Here is a 24999-nt window from a genome sequence, read left to right on the forward strand (position 1 = left end):
ACACCTTGGCATGTTTTGAAAAGCAGCATGCCATGATTCAATCCCACAGGTTGCGGAGTGTGAAGTGGATTGCGGGGGCAAGGCCGGGCAGGGAGAGCAGTTAGGAGACCGTTGCGATGATCCCGCTGGGACGTGATGGGGGCTTGACGCTAGGCAGTACGGATGGGGGAGACGGAAGCATGCGCTGAACTCGTGGAATATTTGACGAGGGGGGAGCGGTGCTGATCAAACGATTATGCGTCGTGTGGGGTGCAGGAGAGGGAGGAGGCCACTGGTCCCGCGAAGCCGGCTCGGCTCCCCACGCTACGCGGGTCGTTGAGGTTGGCCGAGGCGCGGCCCGCTCCCACTCCCTTAACAGGGACCCTCCCCTTTAAGGCGGGCGCCCGCGCGCACTCCGGCCCCGCCCTTCGGGGGCGCGCGCGGCGGCCACGGCGCCGGCTCCGCCGGGAGCGCACGTGCCGGCGCGGGGCGGAGGAGAGGAGGCGGGAGCGGGTTCGCGGGAGGAGGGGAGGCGCCGGGGGCGCGCGCGCGCGCTGGGCGCTGCTGGGCTGCGGCGGCGGCGGTTACTATGGCGGAGTCGGCCGGAGCCTCCTCCTTCTTGCCTCTTGTTGTCCTCCTGCTCGCGGGCAGCGGCGGGTCCGGGCCCAGGGGGATCCAGGGTGAGTCCCGGGCCAGGGGGGTGGGGACCGGTATGGAGAGGACCCGGCGAGGGCAAGGCCTCCAGCCGCGGCCCCTGGGCTACAGCGCGCCCCCTCCCCACGGGCACAATATGGCCGGGCGGGGGTCCCCGAGGAGTCGGGGTGACCCTCAGTCAGCTTCCCCCGACCTCCGAGGCGCGGCTGCCCAGCCGGTCCCGCGCTCACGCCAGGCCCCTGGGGGCCCGAATCCCCTTTCAGGCGGAACTGGATTCGGGGAGCTCTCGGGGGTCACGCTCCCAGCCTCACCATGTTCCATAGAGGGGAGTCCGGGCTTCCGTCCCCAATACTTGGAGAGCCATGGTTTCTGCACCTCAGCGTGCCCAGGGGCGGAGGGCTTTATTCCCTCTCTCCAGATGCTCTTGGGGGCGCCTTTTCTCCCGGCAAGATTGTGGACTTCGGGCAATGGGATCTTTGGTACTCCGAGGTATCCTGACGTTGAGGGTCCTTGCGCACCGCAGATTATAGGGGGAGGGGTCTCTAACCTTTCCCTCAGATCCAGCACTTGGGGTGGCTCTTCCCCTCCTTTCCCCTCCTCCCTAACAACGTTCTGAGAAAAGGAGCCACATTTCCCCTTCGTTTGGTCCCTTGAGTTCAGTGGGGGCTAAGCCCCCTGCCTCCGTTTCGTTATGCCCAGTAGAAGGTATTTGGAGGAAGTGGGATGAACAGGCCCCTAAACCCTTTTTGGAGCTTGGTTTCGGAATCCCTCTAACCCTCTGAAGTCTAGTTCCAGAACGGTTAATCTGAATCTAGGTGTATTTGCTTTCCTTATTCCCTCCTCCTGCCCACCCCAGGGGGCCCATTCAGTTAATTACCTTGTGGATGCCTTTCAGGTGAAATTCTAGAACCTGTCTCCAACCCCCAAGATTATTTAAAGATCCCACCACTGGAACATCTTCCTGGTCCTTGGTCAGTACTTATTTACCTTCCCACACAATCCCTCTTCCCAGCCCCCCTCCCCACGCACTCCCCTACGCTCACACACCCCTTCCTTATCTTCCATCCCCCAAAACCTTCTGCTCCCTTGATACCACCGCCACCCTTCCCACTATAGAGGTGGTTACCTTTCTGTGGGACACTCGACAGACAGTCGGTGTGTTGTTTATGAGGCTTTGAGGGCTGAGAAGAGCAGAGAAATCCTAAAATGTTTAATTTAGGAGAGTTGTCTCAAGTATGTTTTGGCATTGGGGTAGTGGATGAAGGTTATATTTGGCATTTCTATTGAAGTGATTATTGACCTGCAGATGGATCTGGGAGAGACAATCAGGGTTGTATTTGCTCCCTATGTATGAAGCCTGCTGCTTTGACTTCTCAGCAGCCCCTAACCTTTCAGCAGTGGAAGATCAAGTGGCTGTCCTCCCCACTAAAAATAATGATTCTCAGGTGGGTTCAGGCCTCCTTAATAAACCAGACAATCAGAAAAAGACAGAATCCTGCTTTGGAGTCTCAAAAACAAGTTCGTTATCTCTGGCTTTGATTTTTGCTCCTGGTGGTGTAGCCTGTGCAGTGGGGTCTTTGTTCACGTTTCTGCTAAGCACCTCGTGTGTGTTCTTTGGTCTCGCTGCTCTGTGGCATGGGTAACTGTGCTGTGTGGTCTGATAAACATAGTGAAGGTGTATGAATGGAGCCTGACATTTGTGGTGAGATAATGGTCTTGGTGAATAAGGATGCTTGCCGGGCCTTATTATGGGCCATGTTTTTGGAATACATAACATAATGTTATTTTTCTAGTGGGCTAGTAAATAAGGAGACTCAGCCTTCAGGTTTGTCATTTTATATGTGTATGAATAAATCTTTAAATTACTTCCATAGGCATTTTTAACCTCTAATATATACAAGATTTTTAACAACGATTTCCCTGCTGATTTGGTGTAGTCTTTGTGGGGCCCTTCTTGTTGTGAACCTGGTTAAAAATGTTTAATTGATAATCCAACTGGTTCTGAACGGGCAGAGTTCATTTTTTGTAACCTTCTAAAAATGGATGTTTGTTGGGTTGAGGATGGGTGGGCATAATAGAGAGTTAGTTTCTTTTTTTGGTAAATTGGAAATTAGGTTGTGTGTCCAGAAAACATTCTCGAAGGCCTTTAAACTTCTTGGCCAGACACTACAGTTTTTTCCGGGACACATCTAGTTGCCAATAGTTCATGCTACGGAGACCACTGTTGCAAAAGGCTTAAAGTAAAACGTCAGTTCTGGGAAAATAGAGGCTGTGGGATAACAAGAAGTTGATTTTTTTTTTTTCCCTCCCCTGCGTTTCCTATAGTCTTGCCCTATGTGGGCTGAAGGAGTGGCAGAGCCAGGCAGCTCTGAGCCATGGTACTTGGACTTGATATGAGGGCAGGAAGGGATAGGTGTTCCTATTAATTAATAAGTTAACTTGGACTTAGTAAAAGGCCACTGATAAGGAGAATGAGTTTCAGGCTAGAAACAGCATCCATTTGATAGGTGTACCATGTTTTAAGGCCTAGCTTTGGAATTTTCATGTTAGTATTTTAAAATGTAAAATAAGCAGGACAGGAACGTGACATTCATTCTTCAAGACAAAAGCAGTAAGAGAGACATTTGAAGTCCTGATAGGAACCTTTCGAATTTCTCTGAACAAACTAAAAATCTCATTCCAGGCCAAGCCTTGTCATTTTGTTCAGTGGACACGTGTTTGAAGTACAGTGACGTGAACTCTTGTAGTGAAAAAGAGACTCTGATTAGTTGTGTTAAAACAGCTTCTGGAACAGATATGATTAAAACATATTAAAATGGCTCCTCTGGTTAAAGGTTAGAGCCAGATGGAGGGAGGAGGTTGGTTTGTCACCTCAGAACTTCGCTCCCTTTACAGGTCATCCTTGAACAAGTAACCTTTCTGTGACTCTGCCTCAGTTTTTCCTCCATAAAGTAAGGAAATGTGCCGCGCCATCCTTATTGGGACATTTGTGAGTCTGACTTACTGATAGCCAGTTGGCTGGGAGGTATTTTTAGACACAGTTTCTGACTTCAGTGAATAAGCAATGTTGGGTTACTTTTTATCTTCTGGGGCAGAATAACATACTCTGTGATTGATAGGAACGCCACATGTCACAGTGTGGTTAATTTCTTATTTGTGCATTTTTGTTGACCCATTTCAGATTTCCTGAAGTTAATTTTGGTCTTTGACAGGCCCTTACATCTGTAGAGCTGACAGCATACCTGTGCTAATCAAAGACAGCGTGGAGGGAGTGACCTGCTCTAGGCTTTATTGGTTTGGCAGTGTTTTAGTTCTTACGCAACTCTGGGTATGTTTATGGCACTATGTAAATGTTACATAAGAACATGGAGGCTGAGAGGTGGCCAGGATGATGACTGTGAGTGCAGGAAGGTTGGACTGAGGACTTCATCTGAAAGGGCCCTGGGGATCTGCACTCAGTACAGGAAGAAGCTGCACTTCATTTTCCTCCAAAAACCTTTTTAGATGATTGTGTCTTTCAGGTGGACTGCTATGTTATAAATAGGTTTATTCTCCACCGGTGAGCTAATTGTAACCTTGCTACCAAAATATGAATCAGTAAACCGAGGAGACGACGAGCCGTGCCACTTCTTTCAGCATGTCCTGTTGAAGCTGCTTGTTGCATTTTGGAACAGGAGTTGAACTGCGTTGCAGCCTGTTCTCATAATAACTCAGGAGTACAGGGTGTTGAGGTGGGATGGGATTCTCAGTTCTCAGCTCCTTAGATCTTCTTTAATTCTGAAGGTTATATTAGAATACTGAAGTGCCTCTTGTTTTAATTTTTGAAATCTTTATTGTTGACTGTTCAGTTTTTGCTCAGGGCAGCCATGAACCCTAGTTCTGGAATCTTACCTCTTTGTCTTGAATTCTTGTGTTATTTGTCTGTTATAGTAAGAGTTGATGTAAGAGGATCTTATCTCGTTTTTCCTCTTTGTATTCACAAAAAGAAAATCCTGGAGTTCTCTTTCCCAATAACCCTCTGATCGTGGAAGTGCTGCAGGCATCCATAGTGCATCAGTTTTGCCTGGACTAGGTAGGAATGCTGAACCCTTTTAAGTAATTAGCTCCTCAGACTGGACAGTTCCCCTGCAGTCTAATTTATATTTCCCTTGTTCTTCAGGCACTACCCAGCAATCAGGTTCAAATACCTGCTCTCGGTTTTGGTCCCCTCAGTTTCTCTGTCACGCACGGTTTGAGCAGAGCTTGGGCTTCAGAGGCACGGTTTCAGCTCTTGTCTCTTCTCCGCCTGTTCACTTCTCCACCATGGATAAATGGAGCACCAAGCAAATATACTCTTCCAGAGCATGTCTTTCTTTCCTTTACTTGGTAGAGTTGCCAGAGTTGGGTTTAGCTGTGAAGTTTCCATCCCAGGCAGTGTTACCTGCTCTTGCCCTGGGTTTCAGGGAAAGGCAGTGCTACTTAGGCACCCCTGGTGTTTTTTTTGGCTTTCTTCTCTCTTCCGGGTCATAAGCCTGCATTTGTCTTGCTAAATGTTTTGAATTTAATATAAAGAAAGTAACTGCCTTTCCCTTTAAAGTATCAGATCACCACTAACATTTACATAGTTACCTGTAAGAGATTTCTTTAGTCCTTTGGTTGGTTGTGTGCCTGAAACAGTTGTGTGCCTTTTATACCGACCCCATGTGATGGAGTAGAACTGCCCCATAGGGTTTCCTGGGCTGTAATCTTTATGGGAAGGAGCTCTTGTGGCCCAGTGGTTAAAGCGCTCAGCTGCTAACCTAAAGGTCAGCGGTTCAAACCTACCAGCCACTACATGGGAGAACGATGTAGCAGTCTGTTTTCGTAAAGATTTATAGCCTTGGAATCCCTGTGAGCAGTTCTGCTCTATTCTGTAGGGTTGCTATGAGTCAGAATCGACTTGGCAATGGTTTTGGCTGTTTTTTTTTTTAATCTTTATGAGAGCAGATCAGGGCAGATTGCCTTCATTTCTCCCACAGAGCTGCTGGTGGGTTTGAACCAGTGATCTTTTGGTTAGCAGCTCAGCTGAGTGTTTAACCATTATGCCACCAGGGCTCCTGGAACAATTCTAGGCATGGGGCAATAACAGAACAAGATAGAAGATGAAAATTCCTGAATCCCTCCTGTAGCAGACTTTATAATTGGGACAGCTTAGACTGAGAGTAAGTAAATACGTAAACAAAAAAATTAGTGCTTTGAAGAAAACAAAATAAAATAGAGTGATATGCTACAGTGTGTCTGGAGCTGCCATATCACATCTCTCTCGACTTCATTGTTTCATCTGTAAAATGGGGATAATATGTTAGTCATACAGGTAGTCGTGGCACAATAAAATTGTATCATGTGGAATTCCAAGGACCTCCAAATGGTTTCCCTGAACCAGAATTTTAATATATACAGTTAGAAGTCTCATTTCCAGCCTCTAAATAAATTAAAAAATATATATAAATAAAAAATAGACGTGTATATATTGAGTGCCTGCTATGGTGATCTAAAGAATCCTTTAACACATATTTATTGAGTGCCTGCCATGTGCCAAGCAGGGTTGTAGGTGCTAGGGATACAGTAGTAAACAAAAAGAGACAGAAAATTTTTGCCCTTGTGAAGCTTAACTTTCTGACAGGTGAGATAGTAAACACATAAATAAAATATAAGGGGATTCCGCCAACCACAGTCTGTCCTCTGGCCCCCCAAGGTTCCTGGCCCTTGGTGGATACACACCTTCTCCCAGCTATTCAAACACCAGTCTAGGTACTGCTATGAAGGGATTTTGGGAAATTATGAGGGTGGGAACGACCTGATCAAATGAGCCCTTTAAAAGCAGAGAGTTTTCTTAGCTGGTTACAGAAGAAAAAAAGATATGCTCTCCAGAGGGCTTTGAAGAAAGCAAACATCCATGTTGCAAATTGCTTGTGGGGGCCGTGTGGCAGTGAACTGTGGGCAGCCTCTATGAGCTGAGAGTGGTCCCTGGATGACAGCTAGGAGGGAAATGGGGACCTCGGTGCTACAACTGCAAGGAAATGGATTTTTCCAACAACCAGTGAGCTTAGGAAAGGGCCTAGGCCCCAGATGAGACACAGCCTCAATTGACACCTTGATTTCAGCCTGGCAAGACCCTGAGTAGAGAATCTAGTCATGCTGGGCCTAGACTTCCGACCTATAGAAACCGTGAGATAATAGGTGTTGTTTAAAAAAGGAGGAAAAAAAAAAAGTCCATGTATGTGTGTGTATATGTGTTTGTACATATAGAATCAGATGGTGATGTGAAGAGAAATAAAACAGGAGAAAGGGGATAATGAGAAATATCCCCCTATCTGCATGAGGGTACTTGAGACCTGATACCCAGCCATCCCATCAGTGGACATCGGGTATAAAAAGAAGTCCTTGACCACATGTGACTTCCATCTACAGCCCAAAACCTCTTCCTATATATCTGTGAGTATTTGGAGGGGGAGGGAATTGTGGGTTCTTTGGAGATAAGTTTTTTAGATGGTTGGGATGTTTGAGTTGAGGAATCTGGTAATTGAGGAATATTTGTGGAGAACCTACCTTGCCCCAGATTCTTCTATATTGTCTTGGCGTGTGCTTGTATATTACGTTCTGCACTTGTAGTAGATAAGTGTGAGCCACATTAAATTGGTGTTCTTTTCTAATCTCCGGGATGTGCCTAGCGACAAGCTGAGTGTTCAGAGGGATACTGTCCTTGCCCTGTAGAAGTTTACACACAAACTGACTTTCCTTCTGCTTACTACCACAGAAGTGTGAAGAGTTAAGACCCTTCTCATTCATTGGGATGGCGTAGTAAATAAAGACATCTAATTTACTGAGTGCTCACTTTATCCAGACATTATGCTAAGCACTTGTGTTGTGTCATTTCCTCCCTTACTGTTTTTCTCTGAGGCATTGTTTCCCTCACTTTACAGATGAGCAAACTGGGGCATAGACAGGTTAAGCAGTAGGCCCAAGGCCTAGCTGCCTCCGCAGCAGGCGCCCTAAGCACTGTACAGTGTACTGTGATTACTGTTAAAATCAGCTTCCGACCAGTCTCCCTGCCTCTAGCCTGCCACCTGTCCTAGGCTGTACTGCTGGATTAACTTTGAAAAACACAACTTCTCCATCTGATGGTTCCAGCACTTTCATGTGGCTTGTAAGATCTACTCCAGAACCCTTATCCTAGCTGGTCAGTCTAATGTGGTCCTAGTTCTCCTTACTGCCTCATGTCTTGCCTTGTATTTTTCATAGCCCTTTGTCTTTGCTGTTCCTTCTCTCTGGAATGCCCTCCCCTCCCCTCCCCGCCGCCCGACCCCTTCCTAGCTGAATCCAGCATCCTCCAAGGCAGGACCTTCTTTGTCCGCCTGCACTCCCCCGATCCATAATTCCATCCTCTCTGCCTTTCTCCTTGGACCGTATTGGTAGTATGGAGATCCACAGTGTTCTTTAGTTATTTGCTGCTCTCATTCTCCCACCCTCTACCCCCAAAAAGTAGGTGCCAGGAACTGGCTTGTTCTTTTTTATATGACTTTGGTCTGTCACAGAGCCTTGCATACTTTAAGAACTTAATAAATTTGTTTAATTGAATTCATTTATTTCTTTTTCATTCCCTCACCAAAGTCCTGGGGAAATAATTCCAATTCTGTCCTGCTGTAATTTTATAATCTCCTTGTATGTGTAGTTTTTATTCCAGTTACTCAAAAATGCTGTAAACATTTGTGAGTTACCGTGGACATCATAATCTCTCTCTACCTCGCTTCTTTCATCTCTCTCTATCCTACCACCTACCCATTTTATTTCAGCCAAATGAACTTGATCTCAACCTCATTTGTTTTTTTCTCAGCCTTGCCTGATTTCTTCTCCTTCATTGTCCCAGTTGCCTAAGAGAATCATTCCTAGCCGTCTTCTCACTCAAAACTGTGACATACACTGTCTCCTCTCCACTCATCTATAGCATAGTAAATAGGTCAGGAAGAAAACACTTCAAGTACCAGCGATAAATATTCTCCCTTGCCCTAATGAGCCAGAAGTATGTCTGTTTATGCATACAACAAGGAAGGAAAACAGAATGGTTTCTGTAAGTGAAGGAGAAATTCCACGTTACCGGTGGATAGGCTAAATACAGCAGCCAGATCTGTTCTTTGAGCTCCTAGGAACGTTGAACACCCTCCCTCCTAATGATGCCCTTTCAGTTTTACCTTGACCTTCCCCTGGGCAGCAGGTGGGCCCTTGCTAGATGTTCAGGTATTTACAGCCAGCCGTAAATTAAGTTGCAGTGACAGGACTCCTTAGCATAAACATCAAACATCTCTTTTGAGTGAGAACAAAGCTTTCATTCTCTAGACCTGAGGCTTAAAGTTGAACTTGTTTAAACAGCTCTCTCGGGCTGGGTTTGTCTCCAAGTAGGATGTCAGAAAGGCAGTTTGTAGAATGGATATAGTGTGGAGCTGGCTTTTCAAACACCTTCCTCTTATGCAAACCCCTTTCAGAGACCTTTTCCCAGGTCGGAATTAAATACCAAGCTTATCAAGTGTCTTATTGTTAAATCTGTGGGGTTCCCCCCCGCATATAAATAGCTGCCTTTATTAAGTCAGTTATATTTTTTCATAAGTGCTTTTTGCCAGTGCTTTTTTGTTTGTGTTTATTTGTTTAGATACCAACAAATAGACATGTAAAATTTGACTTTATTATAGGCTCTTGAGTACTTGAGAGCTTTTTTGTTATTGTTTTAATGTATTTTTCAAAGCTGATATTTATGGTTGTGAAAGGTAAAAAAAAACTTGGGTCTTTTCTACCGTTAGTATCTGATTGCCTTACTTCAGTGCTGTAAGGTCTGTCTACTCTGATTGCTGATACAGTACCCAGAAGAGAAGACACACAAAACACACGCACCAAACCCACTGCTGTTGAGTCTGGGCTGTAAGTGTTGTGGAAGCCAGTCACCGGAACTTTCTTCCCTGGGGTCACTGGGTGGGTTTGAACCTCCAGCCTTTCAGTTAGCAGCTGAGCACACACCGTTTGCGTCACCCAAGGACCTTGGTACAGTACTTAAAACCCATTGCCATCAGGTCGATTCTGACTCACAGTGACCCTATACAGGGTAGGAGTGCCCTATAGGGTTTAGAAGGCTGTAATCTTTATGGAAGCAGGCTGCCCTATGTTTCTCCTGTGGAGCAGCTGATGGGTTTGAACCATCAACTGTTTGGTTAGCAGCCAAGCGCTTTAATCACATACCACCAGGGGTCCCTTGGTACTAGTAGTACAATAAAAAAAAAAAAAACACCAAACAAGTTGCTGTTGAGTCAATTCTGACTCATAGCGACCCTATAGGACAGAGTAGAACAAGAAGCAGCTGGTGGATTCGAACTGCCAACATTTTCGTTAGCAGCCAAGCTCTTGAACCTGATTCAGGATTTTTACAAACACTTTGGCAGTTGTCTAGATCAATAGTTATTGAACAACTTTTTTTTTTTCCTTTTTTAAAGGCAGTAGGAGCCTTTTTAAAGTAAAAATGTAGGAATGTGTATAAAACACATAAAAGCTGAAGGACTCTAGCGGAGCCCCCCCTCCCATAAATTGTTAGACTAAGATTTATTTGCGTGCCTTCTGTTTGTCATGCATTCTGCTCGGTACCAGTGAGAAAATTGGGAAGAAAAGGACACTGGCTCCCCCGCTGTGGAGTTCAGGGGTTCCTGGACATCTTGGAGAGAACCTAGGGCTCCAGGAAGAACACAAATTTGAAGAACACTATACCTTTAGCTTTTTTCCCTACGCATGTGCTAGTTTTTTGTTTGTAATTAAAATTATACATGTTTTACAAATTCTCTTTGCATTAACAATAGATCTTAGACTTTTTTTTATGTTATAACATGGCTCAATGGTTTTTTTTTTTAATTGAGGTAGAATGTGTATAAAATAAACCATTTCAAAGTGTACAATTCAGTGGCAGTAAGTACCTCTGCAATGTTGTGCAACCATCACTGTTATCTCGTTCCAGAACTTTTTCATCATCCCAAAAGGAAACCCTGTGCCCATTAAACAGTCACTCCCCATTCCCTCCTCCTGCCAGTCCCTGGTAAGCACTTTTCTGTCTCTGGATTTACCTGTTCGGGGTGTTTCATATAAATGGAATCATACAATATGTGGCCTTGTGTGATGGGCTGGCTTCTTTCACTTAGCATGATGTTTTCCAGGTCCATCCACATTGTAGCATGTATCAGTGCTTCATTCCTTTTTATGGCTGAGAAGTATTTTCTTGTATGGATATACCACACTTTGTTTATCCATTCATCAGTTGATGAACATTTGAGTTGTTTCCACCTTTTGGCTGTAGTGAAACATACTGTCATGAGCATCCATGTGTAAGTATCTGTTTGAGTCCCTTTTCAATACTTTGGAGTATACCTAGGAGTGGAATTTCTGGGTCAGATCATAACTCTGTTTAGTTTATCGGAGAATCACCAAAGTGTTTTCCACAGTGGCTGCAACATTTTACATTCCCACCAGCAATGTGTGAGGGTTCCAGTTTTCCATATCCTTGCCAACACTTCCAACATTTGGTATTTTGTTTTTTTTTAATGGCCATCCTAGTGGTTGTGAGTAGCATCTCGTTGTGGTTTTAATTTGCGTTTCCCTAATGACTATGATGTTGAGCATCTTTTCATGTCCTTTTTGGCCATTTGGATATCTTCGTTGGAGAAACGTCTAATCAAGCCCTCTGCCTAATTTTTAAATTCGGTGTTTGTCTTTTTGTTGTTGAGTTGTAAGAGTTTTTTTTAACTAATTCTGGGTACTAGACCTATTTGCAAATAGTTTCACTCTCTTGTTAATGTTCTTTGACACACAAAAGTTTTTTTTTATTTTGACGAAGTCCAGTTTATTTATTTTTTCTTTTGTTGCTTATACACGTCTAAGAACCATTGCCAAATCTAAGGTCAAGAAGATTTACCGCTGTGTTTTCTTTTAAGAGTTTTATAACTTTTAGCTCTCATATTTAGGTCTTTGATCCATCTTAATTTTTGTATATGGTGTGAGGTAAGAATCCAACTTCATTCTTTTGCATGTGAATATTTATTTGACCCAGCACCATTTGCTGAAGGGACTTATTTTTCCCTGAGTAGCCTCGGCACTCTTGTCAAAAATCAGTTATCGTAGATGTATGGCTTATTTCTGGACTTTCACTTCTATTCCATTTATATGTCTACCCTTATACCAGTACTACAGTTTTGATTTTTGTAGCTTTGCAGTAAGTTTTAAAATTGGGTAGTCCTCCAACTTGGTTCTTTTTAAAGATGGTTTTCGTTATTTGATGTTCCTTGCAATTCCATATAGATTATAGGATTAAAAAAAAATTTTAAGATCAAGCTTTTCCATTTCTGCATAAAAGGCCATTGGTATTTTGATAAGGATTACTTTGAATCTGTAGATTGCTTTGGGTAAAGGCTGAATGCATATCTTCTCATCCGGTTGCCCTCAGGTTGACTCTGACCCACGGTGACCCCGTGTATTGCAGAGTACAACTGAGCTCCATGGGGTTTTCATGGCTGTGACCTTTCAGAAGCACATCCCCAGGCCATTTCTTCTAAGATTCCTCTGAATGGGTTCAAACCACCAACTTTTTGGTTAGTAGCTAAGTGCATAACCATTTGCGCCACTCAGAGACTCCGTATCATATTATAAATGGTATATCATTTAATTCATCTCATGTTGGTGGACAATTTGGGTTCTCAGCTTTTTTGGTAACATATGTATAGTTGCAAAAAATCCTGTTATAAATATATTTGTGCACCTATGAAACCCTGGATGAATATATGTCAGACATCTAACAGTAACTATCTCCAGGCCAGGAATTAAGGGGACTTTCAACCTCTACATTATATATTTCTGTGGTGTTTAAAAAAAATTTTTAACAAGGAAACGTGGATTACTTTTGTAAGCAGAAAAAAAGTCTGGTAAAGATAAAGTTTATTTAAAAAAACCAAAGCCTGGCATGGTGTTGTTATTAGGTGCTGTCGAGTCAGTTCCGACTCACAGCAACACTATGTACGATAGAACGAAACACTGCCGAGTCTGGCGCCATCGTCACAAATCGTTGTTATGCTGTAGCCCATTTTTGTAGCCACTGTGTCAGTCCATCTCGTTGTGGGTGACCCTCTGCTTTACCAAGCATGATGTCCTTCTCCAGGGACCAGTCCCTCTTGATAACATGTGCAAAGTATGTGAGACGTAGTCGCGCCATCCTTCCTGGCTTCTAAGGAGTGTTCTGGTTGTACTTCTTCCAAGATAGACTTGTCTGTTCTTTTGGCAGTCCATGGTATGTTCAGTATTCTTCTCCAGCACCACAATTCAAAGGTGTTGCCAATCTTTTTCAGTCTTCTTTATTCATCGTCCAGCTTTCACATGCCTATAAGGTGATTGAAAACACCATGGTTTGGGTCAGGTGCACCTTAGTCTTGAAGGTGACGTCTTTGCTTTACAACACTTTAAAGAGGTCTTTTGCAGCAGATTTATCCAGTGCAATGTGTCGTTTGACTTCTTAACTGCTGCTTCTGGTATATACCAAGCCTGGTATACAATATGCATAGTAGCGTAAGTAATATATGCAGTGATTGGACCTCCCTAACAAGTAGAATCACCAAAATTGACATGTTAAAATTAGAAAGCTTAATAGCAAGTGAGGGCGTTGATCTCTTTGACTTGGTCTCAGAGAATTGGTGGAAGGAGAGCAAGCAGTAGGTTTGGAGATGTTGGACTACAGATTCTCTTGGATAGATGGGCCTGCATGTAAAGCACAATGTAGTGTAGAAGCTTTACTAGATAAAGATGGTACCACGGATCTCTTAGTGAGATCTTGTCCTTATTGGATATAATTGGGCTAGCAAAGATATGAAGCAGACCACCTGATAATGAGATTGGAGAAGCCACAGAATTGGGTCAGACAGCAGTGACTGGAGACTAACTTTTCAGACATGAACAAGACTTAGTAATGTTGGTTAAGAGCCCATTCATAGGATAGGAGGTCTTAGAACTACCAAGGAAATCCATGAAATCTGATCCAGAGTATTCAGTGAAATTAATAAAGGAAGTAATTGCAAGTCATCTGGAAAAGGAAACGCTTGATCACTCCTGGACTATTTAAAAATGTGTATGTGCCTAAAGCTATGTACCTGTGGAAATACATATCCCCCAATTCTTTCGAAGTAGACAAGTTGTAGATGTTGGAAGTCTTTAAGGTGGAGGAGGATGAAGTACCTACACAGGACCTGGAAACGTAGAAGAAGACTTCTCTTAAAGAAATAAGAGTGAGACCTAATATCACAGAAAGAGACAGCTGGGTATCATGTGCTTTGTGAGGAAAGTACTCAGCAGCTATGAATATTCTAGCCAAAAAAAAAATAAACCTGAATCAGATAAATGCTCTAGATCTAACTATTAGTTTATATAAAACACAGAGAAGAGAAGAACATGTTAAATGATACCATGGGGAGTTAATCAACAAAATCTGGAATATGGGAAACTATAGGGCAAACGACCTGGTTCCTTTAACAAAAAAGTTTGCAGAGGGGAAAAAGAAACAAAAAAACAGAGGGAGGGGAACCTATGGATTAAAAGAGGTTTAAGAAATATGTCAGTCAAGTATAGTGAAAGGACTTACTTGGATCCAGATTTGAACAATACATCTGTTAAAAAATTTTTTTTGAGACAGTACAGAACATTTGATGATACTAAGGCTATTGTTAGTTATTTTAGGTGTGAGAATGATATTGTGGGAAGCAGGGCAATTTAAAATATGACTTACAGATGATCTTAAAGCCAGTAATAAAAGATTAAAATAAAAACATCAAAGGGGAGGAGAAGCTTCTAGAGAATCAATGCTTGATCACAGTAGGAATAGCTAACATTTAATTAACACTTAACTGTACAAGCACTGTGCTAAGAGCTCTTTGCCCTATCTTATTCCTCAGAGCAACTCTCAGAAGTAGGTCCTGTTGTTATCCCCATTGTATAATTGGGCAGCTGAGGCTGGTACACTTCAGAAACTTGCCCAGTGCTACCCAGCTAGCAAGTAATGAAGCCAGGAGTCAAATCTAGGCTGTCCGACCTCAGAGTCCAGGCTATTAATCACTATGTAATTATGTCTCTGTAAAGATACTGTCAGTGATAGACAGCAGAGAAACCAAAAGAATTATTTCCTCCATTTGTATTGAGGAGCATACTATAGAAATACACATCCCCAAATTCGTTTGAAGTAGACAGGCTGTAGATGTTAGGTATCTTTTATGGTGGTTAAAGAATTAACACCAATGCTGTGTTCATAATTGGTAAGCAATAAACGTTAGTTCATTCTGAATTTAAATAGTGATAAATGTGCAGGATGTTTTAGACCTGATTATAAAGAAGTAGATTTTTGTGACAGATTTTATTTTCCTAAATGACAGCAGCAATATCTCTCATCCCACATGCCCTTCTTACAATGTGACTTTGACTCTCCTCTTACCCACAGTTGGAGTCTATGTTCCCTCCCCTTGAATTTGGGTAGGGGCTTGACTGCTTCATCCTATAGAATATGGTTGAAGTGATGCTATGTGACTTCTAAGGCTAGGCTATAAAAAGGATATAGTTTCTGCCTGGGACCTTGCTCTGGGGAAGTCAGCCATCATGTTGTGAGGAAGTCTAAACTAGCCCTCACAAAGGGACTACTTGCAGAGGTCCAAGACCCCTAGCCAGCAGCCAGCATCAGCCGCCAGATGTGTGAATTGAATGAGCATTCGGATGATTCCAGCCCTCAGCCTTCAAGTCTTCCAGCTGAAATCCTAGATATTATGGATTAAAGACAAGTTGTCTCCACTGTGGAGCCCTGGTGGCGCAGTGGTTAAGACCTCAGCTGCTAACCAAAAAGTTGGTAGTTCGAATCCACCAGCTACTCCTTGATAACCCTGTGGGTCAGTTCTACTCTGTGCTACAGGGTCAGTATGAGTCAGAATCGACTCGACGGCAACGGGTTTGTTTGTTTTTTGTTTGTCTCCACTGTGCCTTGTCCAAATTCCTGACCCACAGAATCCATGTGCATAACAAATGGCTGTTTTACGCCACTAAGTTTTAGGGTAATTTGTTGTGCAGCCATAGTAACTGAAACAATATTCTTTTCCTCCTATCTTGACAGACTTTAAGGTTATCATTGTACATGGCTATTTTGGGGACAAATTTTAGTGTGGGCCTCTAGAATTCAGCCCAGGAGATGCAAAGATGAATGGGGCATTATCTGTTTCATTAAATGACACCTCAGCCAGTAGAGGTTAGATTAGCCTTTTATTCCTTTAGGTAGAGATCTCCAGGCAGATCCTAGTTGCTGTGGTGAGATCTGTAATAAAAGTTAGGGCCACGGAACGTTACCCACTGGGGCAAGGGAGAAGTGGCAGTATGGCTTCACTAAAGCCCAGGCAGTCTAATAATTTGGAAGTTTTTAAATCTATGTGAGTGTATATGTGTGTATGTACATGTGTGTATGTATATGTGTATGTATATATATATATATGTATATATGAGCCCTGGTGGCACAGTGGTTAAGCATTTGGCTGCTAATCAGAAAGCTCAGCAGTTCAAATTCACCAGCCACTCCTTGGAAACCCTATAGAGGGTCACTGTGAGTCAGAATCGACTCGACAGCAATGGGTTTGGTTTATATATATATATATATGGAGAGAGAGAAAGGAACGAAGAGACAATCTGGACTTTGAAAAGACCTTTAATAAAGTCCATACAAGGTGGTTATTTTAAAGTTGCAAAGGCATCAAAGAAGCTTACATTGTGTAAAGCACTGTCTTTAAAAAAAAAAAAAAGAAATAGAATGAGAAGGCAGAGGGGGAAAGAAGATGAATGGACATGGATATAGAGGGTGGAGAGAAGGAGTGTGCTGTCTCATTGGGGGAGAGCAACTAGGAGTATATAGCAAGGTGTATATAAATTTTCATATGAGAGACTGACTTGATTTGTAAAATTTCACTTAAAGCACAATAAAAATTAAAAAAAAAAAGCTTAAGGGGCACTGAGTTTCTGTTAAGGGTGATGGAAAAATTTGGATACAGATAGTGGTGATGGTTGCACAACGCGAACGCGATGAATGTAATTAACATCACAGAACTGTACGTGTAAAAAATGTTGAAATTGCAAATGTTTTGTTGTATATATTTTTACCGTAATTAAAAAAAGAAGTAGTGCTTAAAGGGCCAATTCTGTAATACCAGTTGTGGGGTCAATGTGAAATCAGGAGTCCATGGTGAAACCTTGCTGTTGCCAGTGATGTGGTCATCTTAGATGGTAATACAATAAATCCATGGAAATAAACTACAGGAAGGCTTGGTGAGGCTCTTTGAGTGGACAGAAGACCAGTACAGTGAATCTGATGTGGTGCAGGCAAGAGTGCAGGATGGTGGGTCTAGTCCCTGAAGATGTTCCTAGTGCAGTTGTTGCCCTGAAGGCTAGGAGTGCTGGATGCTGTCGGAAAGGATGTTACAGAAACTGTGTGATGTTGTGGAAAAAACACTGGGCTTGGGATCCAGAGACTGAACTGGAGGCATGGCTCCATTGTTTACTAGTTTGCCATCTGTAAGCCCCTTAACCTCTCTGGGGCTTTATCCTCCTGGAAGTGGGGCAGCTACACCTGGCCCATTTGCCTCACCTCTCTGAGTTCCTGTGGGGATCACATGAGAGAATGAACGTGAAAACTTGATAAGATAACACAACATAGCTGTCTATGCACAGTGTCTTCTTACTGGAACCAAAACTGGGGACATCGTATCCTAATAATACCGGTGCCTCTGATCCCCAGATCAGAGTTGCGTGGAGTTGTGGTTTCTCTTCTACCCTAAGGAAGCTGTAGGGGGTCTGAATAGGGCCCAGGGAAGGATAATTAAATAATCACAGGTTTGGCCTGTCTCATGGATGCTGGAAGAATGAAGGCTGAGAGGCAGCTTAAAATCAAGTCATAAAATCGTGAAGAGTAAGGGCAGCACAGGTGGATTTGGTCACCAGATCTTGGGGTTTGGTGAACTAGAAGGTTGTCCAGTGAAATCTAAAGAAGCAAGTTTAGGGTGCCTAAAGAGTGCAGTGTTTCATAACTAGTACTAAATTCATGAAACTTCTTGTCCTCAATGAGTAATTAATATAAGCTAAAAGTCATAAATATTATAGCTTCAAAAAAATTTTAGATACATTCATGGACCTTTATCTGTTAGGACAAACATGGATGTTTTGAAGCGTGCCTCTTGCCTTTTGAGGTCGTTCCTGGCATACTGTGCTCTCCCACGTCCTTCCCCTGGTGACGTGGTCTGAGGCAGAGTGTTGGGCTGAGTGAGTGGCTGTGAGGCTAACCCTGTATGCCGATTCTTGGGAACTCCCAGGTAAGCCCCGGCATCACTGAGTTTCCTCCCAGTATGTGACAGAGGGTAAGAAGTCCCCTTGTCTACAGGTAGGTCATGCATCTTGAGACCCAGCTGTGTTGGGTGGGTGCCTTTATACGGTGCGGCTAGACAGGTTCTGCCCAAGTCGGGACTTGTAATAAGTTTTTTTCAAAAACACGACTTCTCTCATGAATCAAATTTGCATTTACATCCTACCACAAACCACCTTCTAATCATAACATTGTAACCACGTTCAAATCCTGGCAAGGTGGTTTTGTCTTTAGCTCAGGTTTGACTAACAAACATGCTAATAACCAAAGTCTATGCTGGTAGGGCTTTCATTCTTGTCACTTTCTAACTTGTTTATATGTAGAGTGATTTCATTACTCTTCTGTGATTTGGTTTCACAAATTGTATTATTCCTACTACCTACCTCTTTGTGGTGGAGTAAGGAGAGTCTGAGTTATGTATTGCTTATGTACACGTATGTAGACTGATTTAACCTGATGAGTCACTGTGAAACAGATTATAAGGGGCTCTTAGCATTAGTCCAGATTTAGCTTTCCAAAGAGAATTGAATTTAGGCTTGTGATTTATGTACATGTACTAAATTTACAGTAAATTCACATGTATTTATAATTTCATTATCACTTACTTTGTTTCAATGAAAAATGAATATTAACAAAAGACTAGCCAAAATGTCTGCCTTTAGCATTCAGGAAAAGGTATATAAAACTTAAAGCAGAATTTCTCAGTGATCCAAATGCTGTGAATTTAAAAATGAAACTGTTCAAATGTAGAGCTGGAAAGGATACCAGAGGTCAGCTGGTTCAGTCCCTTCATTCTGGTTAGTCATGAGGAAAGTGAGGTTCGGAGAGGGTAAATGACTTGCCCAAATCAGGCAGCTAGTTACTGGCAGAGCTGAGACTCACGCTGTGGCTTTTTGCTGTAATTTGCCACTTCCTTAAGGAATGGTTAAAGAGATTGTTTACTTGGGTTTTATTATTATTATTATTATTGTTTAGGTTTTACATTGACAGAAGGAATTTAACATTTATTGAGTACCTATTGTCTGCTATGTTATTGTTTAATATGTTATTTTGTGTAGTTACATAGTCCTGTGAAGTAATTATTTATTAACAGTCCCATTTTACAGATTAGGAAACTGAGGTGCAGGAAGATTAATAACTTAAGGTTATATTAGAGCTGATATTTGAACCTTAAGTTATTAGATTAATAACTTAAGGTTATATTTGAACATGGTTGATATTAGATATTATTTTTGAACCTCAGGTCTTTGTGATTGATATTTGAACCTCAGGTCTTTGTGATCTGCCCCTGCCATGATGCCCCACTGGGCTCCTGGTGATAGTGACTCAAGCCTTTTCAGTGGTGTGGAGCAGTAGTAATGGTTATCTTAAAAAAATTTTTTTCTCAGCTTTTCCCTCATTCTGTAAAATATATAGATATACACAGGTATCTGTAGAGAGAGCCTTTTTCAGAGGACCCATAGCACTCAGCCCATGTTTGGCTAATCGTCACACCATCTCTGTAAGATAAATGATGTTTTCTGGTTGGGCAGTGGAGGCCCAGAGAGGTCAGTTGCTTATCACAAACCCACATGGCCCAACTCCCAGTTCCCTTCTTCGTCCTGTCTAGCATGGATTTCACCACTTTTGTTCTTTCCTGTCTTACACCAAGATTGTTTAAGTACTTCCCAAAAATAATGAGCCACGTGTGGGTGTGTTCATTCTCCAGAATGAATCACTGTGAAAAAGGCCGTGAACCAACCAAAGGAGAATAAATATCTGGAACCAGAGAGACTCCTGTCTGTCCTGCCGCCTAACTGATGGACTCTGAAGTGAGCTCTTTTTAAAAAGGTGGCTGTGTGTCTCACGGCGGTTGGAATAGTCCTCTCTTGAAGTTAATTGCCTTTTCTTGCTTTCCAGAGTAGACCAAATGCTGTTCTCTTTGCTGGACATCACAACACACATATTGATCGGTGTGCTCTCCACAGGGAGCACCCTTTTGTGCCTGGGTGTCTCACTGACACCAAAACCAAACTCGCTGCCACTGAGTGGATTCTGACTCATAGCAACTCTGTAGAACAGAGTAGAACTGCCTCATAGAGTTTCCAAGGAGTAACTGGTGGATTCGAACTGCTAGCCTTTTGGTTAGCAGCCTTAGCTTTTTAACCATTGTGCCACCAGGGCTCCACTGACACAAAAAGGGACAGGAATTAGCGTTCTTAGATCCCAGTCAGGACTCCAGTGTGCATAAAAGATCGAGTATTTTGAGAGTTGCAGAAGTAAAATTAAGTTAGCAACAATAATAAAAGGAACAGATGAAGGTATTTGGGAGGCAAAATTAGGAGATTCCTTAGTCTTTCTTGTGCTTAAAAGAGTTGAAATAGAAATTTAGGAAGAATTTACTTTTTAAATTGCTTTGATGACTTGGATCTTCATCTAAAGGGTGCCTACTTTAAACTTTCAACCTTTAAAAAATCCACTACCTAAGCCCTTCAGCAGGTAGCCACCTGTTTCGAAAGTTCTCTCAAAAGAATGGGATCTGATCAGACACTGAAAAATATGGTAGGGCACGTGGTGACCATCTCCGCTGTCAGGGTACCTGCAGTGTGCTCTTCTTCGTCTCCTGGGGTGGGAAGAGCAAGGGCTTGTCTCCTTTGTAGAAAGCCTGAGGAAGGAGGGGTTAGACATTGCAATATTTAGAATCTGTCTTGGGATTTGAAAGGCCAAGAGATGCCTTCCAGTGTATTAGAGTAAGAGACGAAGATAGACTGTTTACTGCTTAAAGGAGTAAGCTATGACACGGTAATTTTTCATGGGACTTGTCATAAGTGTCTGTTCTCTGGGGGCCTTAGTTAAACATGTTCCTGCGTAGTATACAGGTAGTATTCACTGAGTGTCCAATCTGGGGCTTGGGTGGGCCCCACCATCTCCGTCCCCTGATGGGTGACTGCTTCAGTCAGTCCTGTGAGGCCCAGCCTAAGTGTTCCAGTGGCCAGAGCCACGCTCCTGCCCATCCCAAGAGGTCAGGGCTAGGTTAGGCTCATTGGAGACAGTATTGGGAAGAACCAACTGCTGCTGTCTGTGCTATTCTTGTTAGAGGGATAAATAAAGGATTTCAGATTCCAGGGCTGCTGACCTGGCTTTTAGAGGCGCCAAATTCATTTACAGTAATTTCCTGTCAACGGTACACACTTACGTATAATACACAACCAGCAAAATCCATTAGTCCCAGAGATGATTGCATATACTGCCTATTTGGAAAAATATATATTTTTTAAAATGCATTTGTATTTTAACTATATATATTTTAAAGATATATATGTATATACATACATATATGTGTGTGTACATGTATTTTTTTTTTTTTTTTGCAATGATATCCAGGGGCCTTTTAGAGTAGCTTAAATTTATCAAGCACTTTTTTTTTGTGTGTGTGTCATCTTCTTTATTCCTCACATTAACTTTATGAAGTAGGCACTAATACTATTCTCTTTGGGGTTAGATGGTACCAGGGGAGAGAAGAAAGGAATAAAAAATTAGCGAAGCTGGTGCAAGATTGTATAGAAAAAGTTATTCATGTCTGCTTTAGTTATCTTTTTCTCCCCTCATCTTTCTCCTCCAAGCATATAGTCAGAAATAATGTGTACAAGTTGTCGCTGTTTTCTTCGTGAATCAAGGAGACCGCATGTGAAGCTCCTAGCATTTAGTAGTTACTCAATGAGCGAATTTCCCTTTCCTTTCTTCTGGAGAGTATTTGAAACCACTCTGTTTGGGTTCTGGTCTGTGGCTTTTTTTAGTGTTTTTTATGGGGTGATGCTACATCTAGGAACACTTCATAGACAGGATGCTTAGAGAGAAGTCCGTCCCAACTCGGCCCCCAGCTTTGGATGGAGACCTCGAAAGGACTGTCCTTTCGCTGCGCTGGGCACTGTGCTTTAAGTGCTGCCATGGAAGTACGCGGGCCCACAGTCTCAAGAGAGGGGTCCCGACACAGACTAACGACCCTCAAAGGCCTTCACGTGTGAGAGCATGCACACTCCACTCAGGACCCCTTGGGCATGTCCGGCGCCCGGGAGAGAAGCTAGGGGAGTTGATGCCTTCAAAGGTGGTTTTTGAAAGGAATTGGGGGGGGGGTGTCCTATATCCTCTAAAGGGAAGCACCTTCCTCTCATCAGCAAGCATCGGAATTTGAAGGAAAACTTCTTTCCCAGCCATGTAATCATTTCTAATAAGTCTGAGGCAAAGGTCAGAAGGTAACTTCTCTCATAGGCATACAGTAGAGCACTTAGAGGAGAAAGCCCAGAGCCTAGAAAGCCTTGTTCATGAGCTGAATAAACAGGTGAAAAGGTTGTGCCTCAATTAAAGATTTCTCCATTCTGGCCCCATCTCTATAAAAACCCCTTATTTTGGAATATCGAGTATACTAAGGAATCATATTTCCAAGTTTAGAAAAGGACCTAGGATGAGACCCCACCACCAATGTGTACTCCCAAATTTTCTGCAGCTCTGCTGTGCGCGTGCACCAGCTGCCTACAGGCCAACTACACATGTGAAACAGATGGGGCCTGCATGGTTTCCATTTTCAACCTGGATGGGATGGAGCACCATGTGCGCACCTGCATCCCCAAGGTGGAGCTGGTCCCCGCTGGGAAGCCCTTCTACTGCCTGAGCTCAGAAGATCTGCGTAACACTCACTGCTGCTATACTGACTTCTGCAACAAGATTGACCTGAGGGTGCCCAGTGGTGAGTGGACACCCTTGTTGGACTATTGGCTCGTCTTGGAGGTAGGGCACCCCTGTCAATTAATTCTTTATTCTTCCCCAGTCCTTGTGCTTAATGATGGATAAAGGTACCTTTTTGATGTTTCCCAAGGTGATAAGGACTGGGGTTCCTCTCAAGTTAGGTTTGCAGATTGGGGGATGAGTGAGACAGATGTTTCAAGTTAGTCCCAGAGGTGAAAGCTAGGTTCTGGATAGGGCTAAGCAGCCCTAGGCAGCTGGTGAAGAGTGGAAGAGCCAGGCAGGCAGGGATCACCGTAAGAGACTGTGGGCCTGACCCCAAAAAGATGGCCCCAGAGCTGGGAAGGGACTGCTATGGTGAGAATGGCTGTATAATGTGGAGAGAGGCTAGAAGGAGAAGGATGGTGATCAAGGCTGAGAAATATTAGATACTGCCTCTTTGCAAGCCTGCCACCAGGTGAGTTTAAAGGTTTAGAAGGTATTACTGGGGAGGAGATAAAGGAGGAGGGGAGAGACTTAGGGCAGACCATAGAGGAGCTGTTGTTGAAACTGGCATCTTTTTAGGGAGTTGAGGTGGCAATAGTACTGTGAAATCACAAAGTGGGTTGTGGGTGTGACGGTTGAAAGGGACACCGTAACTACAGAAGTTTGGCATTTGAGAGCATCCAGACAGACAAACTGCCCAGTAAGAGCAAAGAGATCAAGGGCTCCCTGAACACACTGAGATGGAAAGGGGCTTTTTCACTTTGTGGGAGGTGCTGGGGGTAAATAAAACCACAACTTCCCCTCGTTTTCACTCGTCCTTCCCTCCCCCCTTGTCCAGGTCACCTCAAGGAGCCTGAGCACCCTTCCATGTGGGGCCCCGTGGAGCTGGTAGGCATCATTGCTGGCCCCGTGTTCCTCCTGTTTCTCATCATCATCATCGTTTTCCTTGTCATTAACTACCATCAGCGGGTCTATCACAACCGCCAGAGGCTAGACATGGAGGATCCCTCGTGTGAGATGTGTCTCTCCAAAGACAAGACGCTCCAGGATCTCGTCTACGATCTCTCCACATCAGGGTCTGGCTCAGGTACTGAGTTCTTCAGGGCGTTGTGTCTGTTGTTGGCCTTCAGCACTGTTTCCCAGCAGGACAGTGTGTTTATGAAGATGGCTGGGGGCCCTGCATTTGTTTCTACTAGCACTGAGTCATTTGATTTCATAATTTCCTTTCTTTTGGAGTCTGACATGTAATAAGATAAGATTATGGGTTCACAGAAAATCTTTCCCTGGGATTCCAAAGGTCAAGTGCAAAACTCCCCGTTCCAGAAACCCTGCCTCTCTTGGAGTCTTGTAACTGCACATCTATTAAAATTCAGCCGGTTCCACCTGAGCAGTGGAGTGCTCAATTTAAGGGCGCCTTTTGAGAAACAGGAGTGTGCCGGATTCCTGTGAGGTGGTGACAGCTAATCATTGATCTCCGGGCAACCACCAGGGGACTTTAAGGACACCGAGTAAAGCTTAGAGCTGGGATTTGGTGAATCATTGACTCGTACCAGTTGCCCAAGGGTTTTTTGGTGGGGGTTAAAAAAATAGAGGCAGTTTGGTTTCTCAGTACCATTTCCTGTACTGTCTGTTGTTAACCCGGTCTTCCTTAGATGAGGGAATTGAACTGAATACCGGACCTTTGCCATGAGACCAGAATTTAGGATAAAGGGGATTGAGGTTTTTCAGGTCTCAGGGTGTGGATCAGTTAGCTTTTAGTTGTGAACATGACTGTGAAAGAGTCTTTTCTTGAAGATAAACAATTAGTGACAGTGGTATTCCTTTCTTGGGGGAAAAAAATCATCTCTAAAGGTCACTGTTCCCGTTCTAGCCAACACATGCAGGATCTTATTTGTGAGAATGTTGTGTGCGTTTTATGTATGTTTCCTTACCATGTGACAAGACTGTTGTTCTGCAGGGAAATTATGCTGTCAGTCATGGCCAGACGTTCCTCCTTGAACACAAGGAATACTTTGAGCTGTGACATCTCCTGAATTTCAGTGGTTTTGCCTTTATTAAGCTCTGCAGTAGAGAGTGCCAAAATGATGGATATATTTAAAAGCTGCATATTTTTAGAAAGAGAGAAAATACGTGGCTTGTTCTCTGCTGAAAGAGGTAGAACAGTGGTTAGAACCACCTGGCTGACTGACCTGATTTGCTGATAG

The 24999-nt window shown here is 43.4% G+C and overlaps 1 protein-coding gene across 2 annotated transcripts in view; it reads left to right on the forward strand.

The window, feature by feature from the left end:
* Window positions 1-501: 501 nt before the first annotated feature.
* The window catches only part of ACVR1B (activin A receptor type 1B), a 44665-nt gene continuing 20167 nt past the window's right edge, over window positions 502-24999 (forward strand). The window contains exons 1-3 of one of the 2 annotated variants that reach the window (XM_049883181.1): window positions 502-659; window positions 22575-22814; window positions 23634-23882. In XM_049883181.1, the coding sequence (XP_049739138.1) occupies window positions 569-659; window positions 22575-22814; window positions 23634-23882 (580 nt within the window). In that variant the 5' untranslated portion in view covers window positions 502-568. The remainder of the gene's footprint in view (window positions 660-22574; window positions 22815-23633; window positions 23883-24999) is intronic. The other variant, XM_049883180.1, reaches the window with a different exon arrangement.

The sequence above is a fragment of the Elephas maximus genome, chromosome 4, assembly GCF_024166365.1.
Source record: "Elephas maximus indicus isolate mEleMax1 chromosome 4, mEleMax1 primary haplotype, whole genome shotgun sequence".
In the NCBI taxonomy this organism is placed as follows: domain Eukaryota; kingdom Metazoa; phylum Chordata; class Mammalia; order Proboscidea; family Elephantidae; genus Elephas; species Elephas maximus.